This window comes from Ictidomys tridecemlineatus, chromosome 5, assembly GCF_052094955.1.
Source record: "Ictidomys tridecemlineatus isolate mIctTri1 chromosome 5, mIctTri1.hap1, whole genome shotgun sequence".
NCBI lineage: Eukaryota > Metazoa > Chordata > Mammalia > Rodentia > Sciuridae > Ictidomys > Ictidomys tridecemlineatus.
The window spans coordinates 137,634,142-137,651,941 of NC_135481.1; the positions used below are offsets into that span (position 1 = coordinate 137,634,142).

Consider the following 17,800-nt stretch of genomic DNA (forward strand, 5'->3'; position numbering starts at 1 on the left):
GACAAGATTTGATTTTTCTCTCTCTTCAGCCCCACTGTGCACCTAATCCTCAGCTCCAGGGTTGCTTCTGTGCATCTTCTGTCAGGCACAGAAAAATAGCAGTTTTTGCACACCTCAACAGGTCTTAAAAAAAAACAGCCCCTTCTGATCCTTCTGTTGCCCTTGACACCAGTGGCATTTCATCCCTGAATTGAATTTTAGGGTAGCAGGTGGCTGTGCTTGACCTTACACGAGGCATCTGAAGCCCCAGAGAGATAAAGGGACTGGCTCCTGACTGCACACGGTTATATTCAGAGCAATGCTGGGTGAGAACTTGGATTAGAACTCAGGACCCTTGTGGCAGCCATCTGTTGCTCTTGCTTTCTGTGATAAATCTCTTTTCCTGCTAGGATGGTTTGACTTTTTTACAAGATTTCGATTTCCATTTTAATAATCCCAAGCCTTCCCTTGACTCTGCAAAGGAATTAAATTTAAATACGTAGTCTACATTTTATCTTGACATTTTCTTTAGAATGCAGGAACAAGGAGGAGAGAGAAAGGCGGGGTGTGGGGGGGTGCAGATATCCAGTCTTCTCATCACGAGAGCAAAATTTTTCTGTTTCATTGGAATTCTTTGTTCAGATCCTCTTGGGAGACGTGTAGGGCCAACGGCTGCCCTGCAATCCTCCAGGATCTCCAGTTACCTCTGGAGACACCAGGAAAAACCTGTGTCCCATATCCCAAATCTCTGTGGTGAACGCACCAGTGTCAGCATTAAGCGATGTGACTTAAAGATAGTCTTGTCAGTCTAATTGATCTTGAGTCATTGCCTCTCCTGTCAGAGCTGTCTGTCTCCTTACCCATAATCCTCATCACTTTGATAGCCTGTCAGGAATATGGGACTTGGCCCAGTCTTGCCTTCATCCAATAACATTATGAAATTGATACTGACACTTCCATTGGCACTAATTTCTCTAAGAGATTGGAGCCAGAGGACAAGTGGTTTAGCTTCATGGCAGTTAAGCTTTCCAAGTAGATCAAGATGGCCTAAGATTGATTGACCTGTACCCCGAGGAAGGGGGGGCGAGGAGGAAACAGGGAAAAGAGGGAATGGAAAATCAATGTCTGCATCGTCATCATCAAGTGATATTTATTGACTGCCCAAGAAGGACAATGTCCCGTATGGATATTCTGAAGATTCATTCCCAGCCCCTCCATAGGCTGTTTTTAAAGACCTTTTAGAAGATTAGGAGACACATTGGCTAGAGTGGTTCGCTGGTTTACTTGTGATGTTGCCCCCTAGTGTCTGGAGCCTGAAACAACAATTGAGTCGGTTGATGACTGTTTTGTCTCCATCCTCTTCCCCCGGCCCCCCCCCCCCCAAGAAGTCTAAGTTAATTGTTAGGGTGACTGTATAATTTTTTCATCTAAACCATAGGGAACATTATTAATAACTAGGTTGAAACAACAACTGTAAATAAGGACTGTCCTGGACAAATCAGGATGCATGGCCACCTTCCTTTAATGCAGCATAGCTGGATTGAGAGAGGAGCTAGTCCCTTCTTGGCAGCAGTACTTTCTTACCTGAATTCCCTTGAGGTTAATGAATGCACATGGAAACGGGGGTTTGAGGAGAAGAGATACCATCAAGTCAAGAGGTTTTTATGGATTGACTGTTTTAATAATATTACTTGATCTGGAATTCAGAGTACAAGAATAACACCATAAAAGTGATTGCAAAGTCATAAAATTGAGGAAGAATATGCATTTTCCAGATGAGATGGTTAGACCTTTGACTTTTTCCTTTGTACTATGGCTAACTCACTATTATAGAAACTCCCTCCATCTGCACCCATATCGCCACTCCTTTTTAAGGTACAGCAGTTCCTCCTTCATCTGTGGTTTAGGTTGTAGTCTGAACACTAAATAAAAAATTCCAGAAATAAATATTTTCTAGATTTTAAAATGTACGCCATTCTGAGTAGTATGATGAAATATCATACCCTCCTTCTCCATCCTGCCCAAGGCATGAAACATCCCTTTGTCCAGTGTATCTGAGTTGTATACATTACCCACCTCTTAGTAACTTAGTAGCCATCTTGGTTATCAGATCAAGTGCCAAGGCTTTGCAGTGCTTGTATATAGGATTCAGTTCTGTCACATTTTCAGGCATCCTCTGGGGTCTTGAAATGCCTCCAAGAGGTCAGTTGTATTTAGTTCAAATGCCTAATATCCTTGAAGATATTACACTAGAAAATATTATGTGCATTTCTCATGAAAATATTTTGTCTGGTGAGATAGAGGAAGGGAGGAGATGGTACAGAAACACAGACCAGTAAGTCTACAAACACATCTGTTTAATGAGCGGGCATTAGTTAATGTGGGAGTTCATAGGCATTCTTATTCAGAAGCACATATGTGTGAGCACATCACATGGGGTGCCTGGCATGTTTATGAGGGTCTGGTGGTGGACATGTATGTGACATCGTTGCCTCACCCTGTACCATTAAGGGGGGTTCTTAGAGAACATAGCCCAGTGGGTATTGGCCTGGCCAGTGGAGCCACTGGAGGGGAGCTGGGGACAGGTACTTCAGTCTATAAAGTGTGCCATGCAGGGAAGAGAGCCCGGGCTGATGCGGTGCTATTCCGATTGATTTTGGTGTTGTGTTCATACCTTCACATGCTGAAATCAATCGACCTTCTGTCCCCTCGTCATTCCTGCTGCAGAGCTGTTCAAATGAAATGCTTATATCATTTTTACAGCGTGTCTGTGGAAGGGATGAGTGAGCCAAGAGACTAATAGAGGCTTCTGAGGCCCTTGCCCAACTGCTGTCCAGGTGTGTGGGGAGAAGAGGCGGTGGCTGATGTTCAAGGTGACAGACCCTGAGGAAGTGGAGACAGGCTCTGGGGGCAGGAGGCCAGGCAGGGCCTTTGGGCTGGGCAAGCAGGACTTAGCAGGGATGAAGGTGTAAACAGATGGAGCTCAAGGTTAGCGTCCCTCAGGTGTTGGCCTCACTGCCCCCAGCACACCTATGCCATGGTCCTCATGACAGGTGATATCTCTGTTGCCTTTTGGTGGGTCCTGCCTGTAGACCTGGGGCCTCTTCAGGGTTGGGGTTGGGTCTTTTCCCTCCTCCTCCCTGGTTTCTAGCTCAGGGACCAGCACATCCCACAGTATTTGGTGAGCACATGAGCTGGAATGGCCAGTCTGGAAGGTATGGAACGAATCATGGACCATTATGCTCACAGAACCCACTCTCAAGGACTCTGAAGTAGGCATGTTGCTATAGTCCCCAGGGTCACTGTCCTTGGGAGATAAATGCCTGGAGAGTGAATTCCCTACGTACCCCACAACCTCAGCCTCCTCTGCCCTTCTCTTCATTATAGTGCGGTTTCAGACCCTAAGCCTGCCACTGCCGCTCAGACCTAGATGCTGAAAGTTGTACAAATGGAAGGTGCGATGTCCTGCCAAAAGATAAGTTGACCAGGGTGCAGTGGCACACACCTGTAATCCCAGCAAACCAGGAGGCTGAGGCAGGAGGATTGCAGGTTTTAGGCCAGGCTCAGCAACATAGTGAGACCCTGTCTCAAAATTTTTAAAAAATGCTGGGGATGTAGCTCCATAGTGGAGTGCTTCAGGGTTCAATCCCAGTACCATTAAAAAAGGGGTAAATTAAATTAAAGTCTTATCCCCTCTATTCCATACCTGTGGATGTGACCTTATTTGGAAACAAGTCTTTGTGGCTCAGTGATAGAGCACTTGCCTGGCACGTGTGAGGCACTGGGTTTGATCCTCGCACCACATAAAAATAATTTTAAAAAAAAGGTTAAAAAAAGTGTGTATGTATATATATTTAAATTAAGGTAATACTGGAGTAGGGTGGGCCTTAATCTAATGGGACTTGTGACCTTATATACAGAGAAGAGACACAGAAACAGACACACAGAGAGCAGAAGACACCATGTGATAAGAACAGAGGCTGGGTGATGACAAGCCAGGGGACGCCAAGATTGTCAATCGCCAAGAGAAGCTGGGAGGAGGTGTGGGAGGAGTCTGTCTGGAGTCTCTGAGGGAGTGTGGCCCTGCTGACCCCTTGATTGCAGCCTTTAGACCTCCAGAACTATGAGAAAACAATTTCCTGCTGTTTTAAGCTGCCCAGTTAGTGGTGGTAGCTGGCTGACAGCAGCCCTGGAGGGGAGCTCGTGTTTGGCTGTGTCTGGCTTTGCGCTTGGACGGTGCATATTTTTAAATTTCTTGCTCTATTAAAGGAACCTTCCTAGGGGCTCAAAAGATAAATAAAAAAATAGACAAGAAAGAGTTTCCGCCCTCTAGGGGTTTATGATCTAGAGACTTCCAAGACCAACTAAGGAGCTTGAATTGGGACGTACAAGGAGAGAGACGAGTGTGGACGCCCCAGAACAATCCAACTACAGGAAACACGCCAATGTAGAAGTAATTTCCTCACGTTTTCTGAAATTGCAGTGTTTTGATGAAAATCATACTATTGGCCTATGGCATAACTTCTACAAGTAAAATGTCAGAGGACCGCTTTGTGCCTTATCCACAGAGATAGCCTTGCCAGGGGTGCACACCCAGTGGAGGGTTCCTATTACGGGCTCTGAGACGTGGACATACCATCTTGGTTGGAAACAACCCAGTGCTTGATTGTAGCTGGGTCTGGGAATGGGCTGACCATGATGAGTGGGTGCCAGCCCTTAGCCCAGTGAGCCACAGGTGAGAGGCCACAGAGCAGTCAAGAAGCACCTGTAAAGGAGACTCCACCTGCAAGTTAGGGCCGTGTCCTACAGTGAGCGGGTGTACAGTGTCAGGCACACACAGAGCCCTCAGCAGAAGGACTTCTGGGCCCTGGAACTCTCTGGCCACCAACAGAGGACTCTAGTTCCTAGTCCAGGGGCCACAGAGGAATGGCAGCCCAGGAATCTGTGTTTTTTGAGGTAATTGGATACACAAAGGGCCAACCTTGCCCAGCTTTGATGAGGCACAGTTCCCCCATGTCTGGGCTCATGGTGCTGTTCTTACCGTGTGTGTGCCCCACAGTTTATAAGTCACCCTTGAGTTTTACTCTTAGGAAGGGGATTCATAATCAAAGTCTTGAAATCTGTGAACATCTACAGAGGCCTATTTGGTGGAGAATCCTTGGAGCTCCCAGAAAGGCCAACTTGGGTACTATTACCCAGGGGGGACATTGGGAAGCAAGGCCACCTTTAATTTTTCTAGGAGGAAATTTGACGTGTAGTCAAAAGAGGACCAGACTAGAAGCCAGAAGACCGGTTCCCCCTGAATGTGTAGTAGTTCACTTTAACACATCCATCAAGTGGGGAAGTTAGTCTCTGTTTTGAATACCTCTTGTGGTGGATTAAGTTCCTGGGCAGGAAAGGGGCTTGTAGCCATGATGTATTACAGATCTGTTGGATGATCGGCATGCAGGTCCTCCATCCTATAAGGCTCTGTGATCTTTAACTCTTACTACCCTCCCCCCACTTGACTTTCCCAAGAGACTCATGCCTGCTCAGTGAGAATTTATTTTTATAAAGGGAAAAATATTTTTTCTTGTCTGATGTGAGGTGATACAGTCTGTGCCCAGGGTAGCCGTGTATAAATGCTCAGGATCTCAGGGTTTGGGAATGAGCTTTCTACCTCATTACTACTAATGCCCTGGACTCCCATGATTTTTCTCCAACTCAAAATTCAGGCCTTATCTCGTCATCTTACATTTAAGGGCATGGTAGTTCAAAAGTGTTTTCATTATGCACCTTATAATAAGGCACTATAATTATGTACCTTGAGGCATGTAGAGGTGAAATTAAGAATATAGACTCTGGAGTCCTACAGCTCCAGTTAGAATCACGATGCTGCCATTTACTAGCTGTGTGACCTCAGGCAAATTGATTAACTTCTCTGATTCTATTTATGGGACACTCCTAGCTGAGCCACTGTGAGTGTTGGATGAGATCACATGTACATAAAACCCAGTAGAATGCCAGGTGGTCAATCAGTGCTCAGCAAGCATTAACTATTATTCTTGTGGTTTGTGGCAAGAATTTTTAAGGCCATCATTCTGGAGAAGGAAATTAGGCCATATGTCCTGGTATCATTCCACATGTGCCCAGAAATACTGTGAAAAGAATTTCTTCCAGCATACCCTGGGCATACTAGGATAATATTTGAGGGCCCTGCAGCTGTGGGTAACTTTCTAATTGAAGTTCCCATATGTCAGCTGGTGCCTGTAGGATGACAGGTTCCTCCTGGTTTTCTTCTCCTCTGCCTCACTCATCTCCATCTCATCTAACTGGTCATGACTCACTTTAACTTAAAAAGAACTTAATGTTGAGGACTGAGGATAGAGCTTGGTGGTGGAACACTAGCCTAGCATGTGGGAGGCCCTGGATTCGATCCCCAGCACCACCACCACCACCACAGTGAAAGAGCTTCATGTTGAAACCATCTGGCATCAGCTGGGGAGATTTTAGTTACTTCCATTTGTGCTTAGCCCACAGGAACCTGGGCTCTCATTCTTTTGGTTTTGATAATGCAATATAGTCAGTTAGTGTGAAAAGTGGCAGGAGGGACGGGTGGAGGGCCTGGGGCCATCAGTGATCCAACATGGCAGCACTTGGCACAGCGTGAACGCAACCACTGTAGCGTGAACTCCACTGACTCCATTTCCTTCCATTTCCCATTGAGGTGGAAGTTATGGGTAAACCTTTAGGGGAAAGAAAGGCTTCTCTTTGGGCATAACTGTGGCCATACACAGTGGCTAGAGCTGGATTTATAAATGTTGATCAATCCACCTGTAAGTGGTGACTACAGGTGGTGGCTGTAGGCAGGTCGGGTGTGGATGGAGGAGGTGGTTAACTGGGGGTTTGCCCTTGGGAGTTTATATTTTGTCCCTGGTAAATGGATCTCTCTCTCTGCTTCCTGGGTGCTAGCTGCTGCTGACAGCTTCTCTCCAGCATGCCCTTCCATCATGATGTTCGGATTAGCTTGGGCCAAGAGCTATGGAGTCAGCTGACCATGGACTGAACCGCTGAAACTGAGCCCAAATCAACATTTCCTCCTCTAGTGGTTATCTGTCAGGTGTTTTGGTCACAGCAATAAAAAAAGCTAAAACGCTTGGGATGTGCTGAAACACCACCTGCACGCAGCGTCTTTGGAGAAGGTTGGTCATGGTTGTCTTTCCTCCAGGCTGTGTGCATTCATCCTCATTCTGAGACCCCTGTTGCTTCTTCCTGTGGACTTGCAGTTGTCCCTGACAGCTACAACCTGGTGCTATCATCCTGTGGTCTCAGGTTCCTGGGAATCTCATGAGCTTCTCTCCTAAATGAGATGGCTGGCAAATGAATGTAAAAATGTAAAGGTTGGGGGTGGGAAGGAGACTGTGGCTGACCTCTCATACCTGTCCCCTGTAAGAAGCACAATGTTGGAAGACTGGGCAGCACAGGGCAGTGGGATAAGACCAAACTTTGAAGTCAGAAACCTGTGGGTCTCTCTACTATGTATAAACACTGTGACCTTGGGCAGATTATAAGACTTTGAGCTTCAGTTTCCTCAGCTGCATCACAGGGGACAATAGGATCCACCCCCAGGGTTGTTGTGATGATTAAGTGAGATAAGAGAAGCCAAGTATTTGGAACACCCTATTTGTCCTGCCTTCCCTTTCCTTAGGAGTGGGTTCTCAGGCTGGTTGATAAGCAATCACCAGGTGATACCTCGAATCTGTGAATGCCATGAGGCATGAACAATGCCTTTGGTTTCTGGAAGAGTAACGCTTATCTTTTGAGAAATGATTCAAGGAGGGCATGTCTTGTTGGGCGGCCTACAGGACCTTCTGTGCCTAAGAAGTGCCAGTGGGCAGGGCCTGTCTGGAAGCTGGAGGAAGGAGAGAGAGAGGGCCCCCAGGAGCCAGTCCAGGAGCCAGTCCTGAGGATGACGACTTGTCCCCAGGAATGCTCCTGAGCTCAGCCCATGTTCACTTGGCTTCTGTTCCACATCTGCCAATAAAAATTAAGAAATTGATTTTCCTTTGTTTGCCTCTGAGGACCAGGATCTTTTTATGAGACAGTAAATGGAATCCCTCTCTGAGCATGGCTGGGTTTTTAATTGTGTTTGTTGTGCTTTCACTTATTCAGTTTTATGAGTTCCTGCTCCCAGATTTGTTGATGTGAAGCTCTTGCCCACCAGGGACATGTCAATGTTTGATTTTTATCAGTAGGAAAAGGTTGAGGTTTTTAAAAACTCATTTTCTTAATCCAAAGGTTGGCTTGTTTGCTTCATTCTGACACATTAAAAAAGCATGAGACGCATCCAGGCTTGTTTTCTTTCCCTTCCCAAGTCCTGTCTAGGTGGTCATGATCTGGCTCCACGTAGAACTGAAAATCGCAGCTTAGCTTTAGGATAGAGAGTGGGAGGAGGCAGTTTAAGATGGATTGCATCGTTAGGAACCACACACCATCTTTTGCACAAAGTGCTTCTGTAGGGATTTGTTGAAGATGGTGTGAAGCGTGCAACTGTCTAAATGAAAAGATGAAAGTAATGTTGTTAAATATGGAGGGATGATTGACAGCCCCTCACCCAGCTCCATGGCTTGAAACAACAAAGCCATGTGTTCAACAAAGCTTGAAACAACAAAGCCTGGGGTCCTCTGCTGCATATCGACCTCACTGAGACTGTGAGTGGTAGCCTGGGGCTCTGCCTCAACTTCTGAAAATGCCAACACAGGAAGAGAGGAGACATCCCGGGTCCTAAAGCTTCCATGTGGAAGAGATGCTCCTCCCTGCTGATCACTTCTCATACTCAAAGAAAGAGATGGGGTTTTGCCCTTCTTCAGGGGGGGGGTGCAGAAAACAACAGTTCTCCCTGGTGCCTGGAAATGTGGTGAAAAGCCATCATGGTGAATGCAGTTCCAAAAAGGGTTTTCTGAATTGAGAGGTGTAAGGGTAAAGGAAGGAGCGAGTCTCATTCCAGAGTTTTATAATTCAGCCGTAGATTTTGGACTCGACTGCCCGATGCTATCTTACATGGGTTGGTCCAATCTTGACAATCTCTGGCAATCTCTCTTTAGCTGCATTGGGTCAGATTCTCACCTTCTTAGTAGAGGCTCATGTGTTCACACCTAGCTCTGTTTGTCAAAACCATTTGGTGTCAGCCATACTGTTGAGAACATGGGTAGTGTGGTGGGAAGAGGACAAACTTTGGAGACAAATATGGCTTTAGGTGCAAGTCCCATCACTCCTTTGCTAAGTGGAATTTGGAAACTAATTAAGCTAATTGGAGGATGAGTTTTCCTGTTGATCAAATGAGAATAACAATAGTTTTTGAGGATCAAATGAGATCAGAACAAAATGCCCGAAACATGCCTGGTATATAATAGGTATTTAATAAATGTTAGTTTGTTTTTTTCCTCCTCCTTCCCTTTTGTTATAAACCACACAGATCCCAGCATTCTTGGGGACCCAAATTGTCCTTTCAGTATTTGGAGAAGAGCCACTTCTACACCTTGGCTGGGCAGATTCCATAGTATTGACCAGTGACTGGATTTTCTTGGGACCACATTTCTTCTTCCTTCCTCTTTTTCCTTGTTGTTTTTCATGAGATTTTCTTTACAATTTTTTTTAATATTTATATTTTTAGTTGTAGTTGGACATAATACCTTTATTTTATTTATTTAAATGTGGTACTGAGGATCAAACCCAGGGTGAGCCACTACCCTAGCCCCTATCATTGCATTATAATTAAACATAATAGTGGGATTCATTTTTAAGTATTCCTACATGTACACAATGTAACAATATAATTTGGTCAATTTTATTCCCTAGTAACTTCCTTTTACTTCTACTGGCCCCCACCCCATCGATTTCCACCCTTCTACTGTTCTCCCTTCTATTTTCATGAGATTCCCACACACACATTTCTTTTATTTTGTATCCTCTAGCTTCCACATGTCAGAGAAAACGTACAACCCTCAACCTTCTGAGTTTGGCTTATTTAACTTAACATATGCTTTCTAGTTTCATCCATTTTTTTTTGCAAATGCCATAATTTCATTTTATTTGTGGCTGTATTATACTCCATTTTGTAGATATTCTTTATCCATTCATCTGGCAATGGACATCTAGTCTAGTTCCATAATTTGGCTACTGGGAATTGTACTGCTATAACAGTGGGTGTGCATGTATCGCTCTACTATGCTTACTTTAATTCTTTAGGATAAAAACTGAGGAGTGGGGCAGCTACATCATATGGTGGTTCTGTTCCTAGTCTTTTGAGGAACCTTCTGATTTCCATAGTGGTTGTACCAATTTACTATCTTGGGGCCAAATTTCTAAGAATTGTCAATGCTCTGTAAGACAGAGAGATGGTGGAATGGAAGGGGATCTTAGAGACATGGGATTAAGATAGAGATTCCCAGGAAGTCCTTCTCCTGGTCTGGTGACTTACAGTCCCTGCTCTCCCCTGGATGAGGGGGGCTCAGCCTGTCAGGTTGGCGCTCACTTGGTGGCAGGGAAGTTCCCCTTCTAGTTTGTCATCAGAGGTTTTTGCTTCCCCTGGAAACCTAGATTCCGCCATGGAATCAACCTCTAATGAAAACTGGAGTCATTCCCCCATCTATCTGCATCTCCTTCTTATTTTTCCCTCTGGAAGGGATGGGGAGAGAAGAGCTCTGGAAAGACCAGGTGGTAGACCATCCTGCTGGGCAAGATGCCTGTTTCCCCCATAGTATGGTTGGAAGACTAAGACCCATCACAGGTCAGAAGGAAAAAAAAAAGATAGCAATTTTGGAGAAGAAACATGTGATGTGAGTATCTGAGCAGAACTGCATTCCCTTGAGAGGCTCTCTCAAAAGCTTGAACTTACCAGAAAGACTCCAAGGATGTTTTGCTTTCTTTCCGTATATTAGTGCTGCATAACAAAGTAATTGTGTAATTGGAAATGGATTAGCAACAGCAGCGCGGCCGTCCACAGGTGCTAGGCAGTCTGTACGTGGAGAGCTCAGAAGAGAGCAGTCTTGGCTCCTTTTCCTGACCTGTCTTAGACCTGGGCAGCTCCAAGAAAATAGAGGCGAGCCCCCAGCAGTGATTTCCCCATCCTCTCCTATTACTTCTCCTCTTCGGGTATCTTAATAAATTCTTCCCTGTGATGAGTAAAGTGAGAAGAAATGCTTCCTCCCTAGAGGCCCCTCCAGGTCTGTGGGTTTTGTCTGAGGCAAGTGGCCTGAGAACCAGAGCTGGAAAGGGGATTTGGTTCTTGGAGTGAAATCCCGCTGCCTCTATTAGTGGTACTTAACCTCAATCAGCCCAAGGGATGTGTGCAAATGTGTGTGTGTGTGTGTGTGTGTGTGTGTGTGTGTGTGTGTGTGTGTGTATAGGGTGGGGAGATTGGATTTGTAAAAACATTTACTTAATTTTATCTTCTTAGACTTCATTTTTAGAGCAGTTTTAGGTTCTCAGCCAAGTAGAGTGGAAGGTCACATGCACAGCCTCCCCCATTACCAGTACCGCGCACAGCGTGGGCCATTTGCTATGATTGCTGAACCCGAGACTGGCTTTTAATGTCCAGGTCCAGGGATGCTAAATACCAGGAACCACCCCGTCCAAGGAAGTCCTGTCATGCCCCGGTGCTTGGCCCACTGAGGAGCTCAGACATAGGCAGGCAGAGACCAGCTTCAGGGCTCTCCTTGCACATCTTCGGAAGTGGTCAGTCTGCATGTTTTTTATTGGCTTTTATTTTAAGAAATGCAGTTCATTGAAGAGCAGAGGTGAGTGAGACGACGACCTTGGAGACTGGATGATGGTCTGATGGCCCAGTGCTCTTTTCTGGGGTGGATATAGTTGAATAAGAATGCTCAGCAAAGCTGGGGAGGGTCGAGGTGATGAGTTATCTGTGATCTACGTGGGTGAGTTTAGTGAGGAGACTCAGTCCTGTCCCAATTCTCAAGGGTCAAGAGTCTTGGGGACCTGCCATGGAAGGCAGCTGCTCATGAGGAAGGTGACACTCCAGAACTGACCAAGTGTCTCTTTGAACAAATGCTTTCTCCCACAGTTTGCACTTTGGGGCAGGTGGTGAGGGGTGAAGGCTCTGAGCCCCGTCTCTGGGGGCCAGGCTGTGAGTTTGAATTCCATGTCACAACTTGTTTTAGTCAACTGTAACCAAAATACCTTAAATGAACAATTAGAGGGAGAAAGATTTCTTTTGGCTCATCATTTCAGGGGTCTAAGTCCACAGGTGGCCAGCTCCATTGTTCTAGGTCAGAGGTGAGGTAGAACTTCATGGTGGAAGGGTGTGCAAGAGGAAAGCAATTCAGGACATGGCCAACAGGGAGAAAGACAGCTCTGCTCACCACGGACAAAATACACACCCCAAAGGCATGACCCCAGCGACCTACCTCCTCCAGCCACATCCTACCTGTCTATAATCACTGCCCAGTTAATCCATATCAGTGGATTAATCCACCAGTTAGGTCACACCTCTCATAACATAATATTTCACCTTGGAAAATTCTTACATTGCTTACACATGAGCTTTTGGGGTGGAACCTTACATATAAACCATAACACTATTCCCTTGCTAGGCATGTATGTCCTAGGGCAGGTTCCTGCTCTGTGCCTCAATGTTGCCATCTTTAAAATAGGATCAGTAATAGTACCAACCTCACAAAACATTATAAGATTAAAGAAGCTACATTTCTAGAACTCAATACTGTAATATCTCAATAATAAAATCATCATGATCATCGTGATTTTTTCAGCTAATTCAACTTACCATAGTTTGCTATTTTCCTCTGGTGAAATTGCTCTCATTCCTTCTCATGACTTATGAGCCTGGGTGCAGAACCCTTTACCTGTGATTGTTACTCTGCCTCTCCCCAAATCTAAAATAATATAAAGGAAGTGCTGACTGTTTTAGATCGTGGGATCTTGGAAAATTTTGTTGACCACTCTCCATGGACTTCATGAGAGTAGATTTGAAGAAACAGCATTTCCCGAAGGTTGAAGTCCCAGGTTACATCTTCTTCCTATTCTATGTCCTTCCTCCAAGTCACTGTAACAACCCATGTCCCATGATGCTGAGGACAGAAACGGGTGGGGAGGAGTGCCAATATTTGGTTTTTGTCTTCTTGTGGTCAACGGTCAACAGGTATGATAAGCAATGTGGCTGCGGTGAAGACTGTGAGTGTTGGAGCGAGAGAGATGGCCTGGCTTGAATCCTGCCTTTGCCACTGTGTTCTTTTCCTGCCCCCCAAGACACCTCCTTTCCACGGCCCTGTGGCCTGAGATGGCTACTCCACTACTTTTTTTTCCTGTTTCTCCCCTTGTTTTGCTGGAGTCCTTCCTCCTGATGGACTCTTAGTCCTTCCTAAGACAGGAGACAAATGACATGACTTTTTACATATTTGCAGAATAACTTTCTGTTGCCCTTACAGTGTGTGTGTGTGTGTGTGTGTGTGTGTGTGTGTGCGCGCATGCATATACATACATACATAGAGTTTGGTTTCATCGCTGTGATAAAAATGCCTGAAAAAAACAACACAAAAAACCCTTAAAGGAGACTCACAACTCACTGATCCAGAGGTTTCAGTCCCCGGCCAGCTGGCTTCATGGTTTTTAGACCTGGAGTAAGGCTGAGACACCATGGTGAAAGGAGTGGTGGAGGAAAGCTGTTCACTTTGTGGCAGCCAGGAAGGAGAGAAAGAGTGGGTGGGTGGGGGAAGAGACAGGGATGGGGACAAGAAATATTCTTTAAGGACACCCCCAAGTGACCCACGTCCTCCACCCCATTCCCGCCTCCTACAGTTTCCACCATCTCTCAAGAGTTTGTTCAATGATGAACTGTGAATGGATTAATGCATTGAGGAGTTTGGAGCCCTCATCATCCAGCCACTTCCCCATCATCCAGCCACTTCCCCAGAGCCCCACTTGTAAACATGGAGCACCACGCCAACCACACATGAACCGTTGGGGACATTTCATACCTGAACCATATGTGTGTGTGCCCGCTCATGTGTACGAGGACCCACCTGCCTGTTCTGTGTGTGTAGAATTCCAAGTTGAATAATTGTCCATTGACATTGGGAAGGAATTACTCCCTTCAGAAGCAGCAGTGGTATTGTTAGGGAGACCTTCCTTGGCCTTTCTGAGCTGTTCTTTTTGGAAGTCTGATATACATCTGACTGTTATTCCCATAAATGTGACCTGTCCCTCCCTCCTGGAAACTCTGAGCTTCTTCTCTCTCTCCCCATTGTTCTGGCGTTTTGGAATTTTGTTTCCTGATGTGTGTGAGTGAGAATGTGCACTCTAGCACATGTATTAATTGTGCTGGGAACCGGGTCGGTAAGTTGGGGAAATTTCCATAAGTTTCTCATTCTCCCTTCCATATTTTCTATTCGTATTCTCTCCTCTAACCCTGGAACTTTGTTTAATCATATGTGTGATCTCTATGTGGAACATTAATTTTCTTTTCTTTCCTATTTATACCTCTTCCCTCTCTGATTTTCTGGAAGATTTTTCTTGACTTAATCTTCCATTCTCCTTTGACTTTTAAATTGCGATGATTATAATTCCCAAGCATTCTTTCCTTCCATCTTATTGTTCACACTTTAAGAATTGCCTTGTTTTACAGATGCAGTGTCTTCGTTTGCCTCTCTGAGGATATTAGTATATATGTTTTAAATCTTCTGCTTCCTGCTGGTCCCTGATTGTCTGCTTGTCTTGTTCTTTCTCTTTCTGAAATGCTGAAGCTTTGTTGAAATACCTGGTGATCCTGTGCTGTGTCTTCATAGTTAGGAGCCGAGCACTAGATAGCTAATAAGAACCTGCCTTGTGTGCATGGGGTGGAGGGCTGTTTCCACTGGCAGGCTTCATAGTGCCATAGTCACAGAGTGAACTTGACTTTTCTTTGGGAGATCCAGAAATGTCAATCTCTTTCTCCTCCTCCTCCTCTTCTTGATTTAATCCAAGGACGCTAAACCACTGAGCCATATCCCCAACATTTTTTATTTTCTATTTCGGGACAGGGTCTTGCTTAGGGCCTCCTTAAGTTGCTGAGGCTGGCCTTAAACTTTCAATCCTCCTGCCTCAGGCTCCAGAGTTGCTGGGATTATAGGTGTACACCATTGCATCTGGCTGTGGGGATCTTCCTTGTGACTTTCTCTAGAGAAGGAATCTCTACTCTCTCTCCTGCAGTTGAGATTGGGTTGGTAGGCTGGGCTGAACATGGTTTCTGTTGTTTTGGGAGCAGGAAGATAGAGGCTCACTTCATGGTTCATCTGAGCTCTCCCTGAATTTTCTGGACTCAGTTTCTCTTTTTTTATTGATTTTTAAAAATATATGACAGCAGAATGCATAACAATTCTTACTACACATACATTCACATCTCTGGTTGTATATAAAGTATATTCACACCAATTCGTGTCTTCATACAGGGTACTTTGGATAATGATGACCATCACATTCCACCATCACGATGGTGGATTCAGTTTCTTTAGGAATAAATTCCAGCCTTCTTGACTTTCCTATCCCTTTAAGAACAGAGCTTGCCCAGCACAAGTGACTTCCTATCAGGTTTGCCCCTGTAGTTCCATGAGTGGTACCTTTCTCTAAGTCCCTGTCCTTTGACTTTTCATCTTCTGCAGTTGTGATATATCATATTTCCTTTCACCTTGTCTCCTCTCTTCCTCTTTCTCTTTGTGAACAAATATTTATTTTATTCCTTTGTATTTTAATGGCGAGGACCAGTGCTTAGTTTTCCCCCTCTCTCACTGGAAGTCACTGTGAAGTTTTTCGCAAAGTTTCCCCGGTGCTTTCAGGCACTGGCTTCTTTTCGCGAGGCGAGTGGTTATCGCGATGAGTGGGCAGCCACTTTTTCACATGGTCTCATTGCTACTTTTTCACATGGTCTCCCAACACGGTCGGCCATTTGTCATGGATTGGAATAAGCCTGTCTGTGCTGACGGAGTGGAATTCAGGGTCTCGGTTTGCATTTACCAGTCTTCCATTTAGTTCTGCCTCATTGGCGCTTCACCTCGCTGTTTGATGGGAAATATTCTCTCCATAAACTTCAGTAAGATGTAATGGATTTCTGCAGTGGAAATATTGTTCAAGCCGCAAAACCAAATCACAGCAGGCACTTTGTCTAGGGACCCGGCATCTAGCAAAGCAGCCATTTAAAACGCCAGTCGTATGAAGCCACAAACAGTCACAGCTAATTCCCTTTACAGGAGTTTTATTTGTATGTATGGGAAAAATCACACCACAAAAAAGAATCATTGTTCTGCTACGACTGCAGTGTTAATTATCTTTGTCAACTTGCGCTTGTAAGTGAACCTTATTCACTGGGTTTCTTCTTTGGGCTACAAAATGGCAGAGCTAGGATGGGTGGGGATGCACAGGATGTTCTTTGAAGCCATTGGGGCAGTATGAATCTGTTAAGAGGGGGATAGCTGAGCCAGCCACCAGGAGGCTAATAGCAGCAGAGCCTTGTGACTGTCATGAGTGAAACCTGACTCAGGTTAGACCCAGGTCTATACTGGTCTCTACCTGTGAATGAGGGAGGGTTATGGCAGAGAACGGGGAGACCCGTTCCACTCCTCTGGGATTGCACCCCTTAATCAGAGGTTCTCAAACCTTGCTGTGCTTGGGACTTACCTGGAACGCTTTTGCAATCTTGATGCCAGGTGGCATCCCCAGACCAACTGAATCACATCTTTTGGGGGTGGAACCCAGTGTTGTTAGTTTCTAAAGCTCCCACGTAAAGGAGGGGCAGGGTACAAACTACTGCTACATCATTTTTTTTTTTAAATCCTGTTATTGCTACATAAGAAGCTGATTTTAAACTTGTATTATTTTGAACTAATTTGGATTTGGGAAGAAGTGAAGATAATTTATATCACAGTCATTTTGATATTTATTTTGCAGCTATTTCCATGGTTAATGGATGGCTAATTCCTAAGAGAATTTGGGTAGGATTCTCTCAATTCAGAATTCAGCACATTTGGAGGAAGTGTACCCTCCTAAAGGACTTTGCTCTTACGGAGACTGTAGTGGGAGAAATACTGAGGGCTTGGTGGGCAGGGCTAAGAATGACTGGGTGTGACCTCACCAGGCTGCCATGTCTCTTGTGGTGTGTGCAGGTCCTGTGGCTGTCATCAGTGGTGAAGAGGACTCCGCCAGCCCATTGCACCACATCAACCATGGCATCACCACACCCTCATCGCTGGACGCCGGGCCCGACACGGTTGTCATCGGCATGACCCGCATTCCAGTCATTGAGAATCCTCAGTACTTCCGTCAGGGACATAACTGCCACAAGCCAGACACGTGTAAGTACGGAAATAGAATTCTGTCCCTTCTTGGGTGGGAAGGGCAGTGTGGCAACAGACCATGTAGTGGGGTTCTGGAACCTTCTGGGATGACCTGCCACCTGCCAATGTCCCCCAAACAGACCCTCCCTATTTGTCTCAAAACTTGAAAGATAGCCATTGGGCAGATTCCCTGGGGAAGGGAGGGCTGTCGGGCTGAATCTGGTTCCCACTTTTCTTCACCTGGCTAGGGAGAGGTGTTCCCAGTAAGGCGCAGACACAAATAAGGCTGGTCTCCTCTGTAGACCTGGCTTGTATAATTAGAGCACAAAACCTGACTGTCCACATAACAGCCCCCGAGGTCATTAGGGCCTCCACCTGGGCCTCCCCTAGAGGGGAAGGGAATGAAGGGCGGTGAGTACCTAGCTGCCCCTCCAGTGCTCCGAATGCTCACTCTCTGAGACCTGGAGCACAGCAACCGTCACCTCCCCATCGCAGACCAGAGG

General features: G+C 45.6%; 1 protein-coding gene across 5 annotated transcripts in view; it reads left to right on the forward strand.

The window, feature by feature from the left end:
* Positions 1–17,800, forward strand: part of Ntrk3 (neurotrophic receptor tyrosine kinase 3) — a 424,455-nt gene that overhangs the window by 203,536 nt on the left and 203,119 nt on the right. For all 5 annotated transcript variants that reach the window (XM_078051196.1, XM_005320115.4, XM_078051195.1 and 2 more), the window contains one exon: positions 17,127–17,315. In XM_078051196.1, the coding sequence (XP_077907322.1) occupies positions 17,127–17,315 (189 nt within the window). The remainder of the gene's footprint in view (positions 1–17,126; positions 17,316–17,800) is intronic.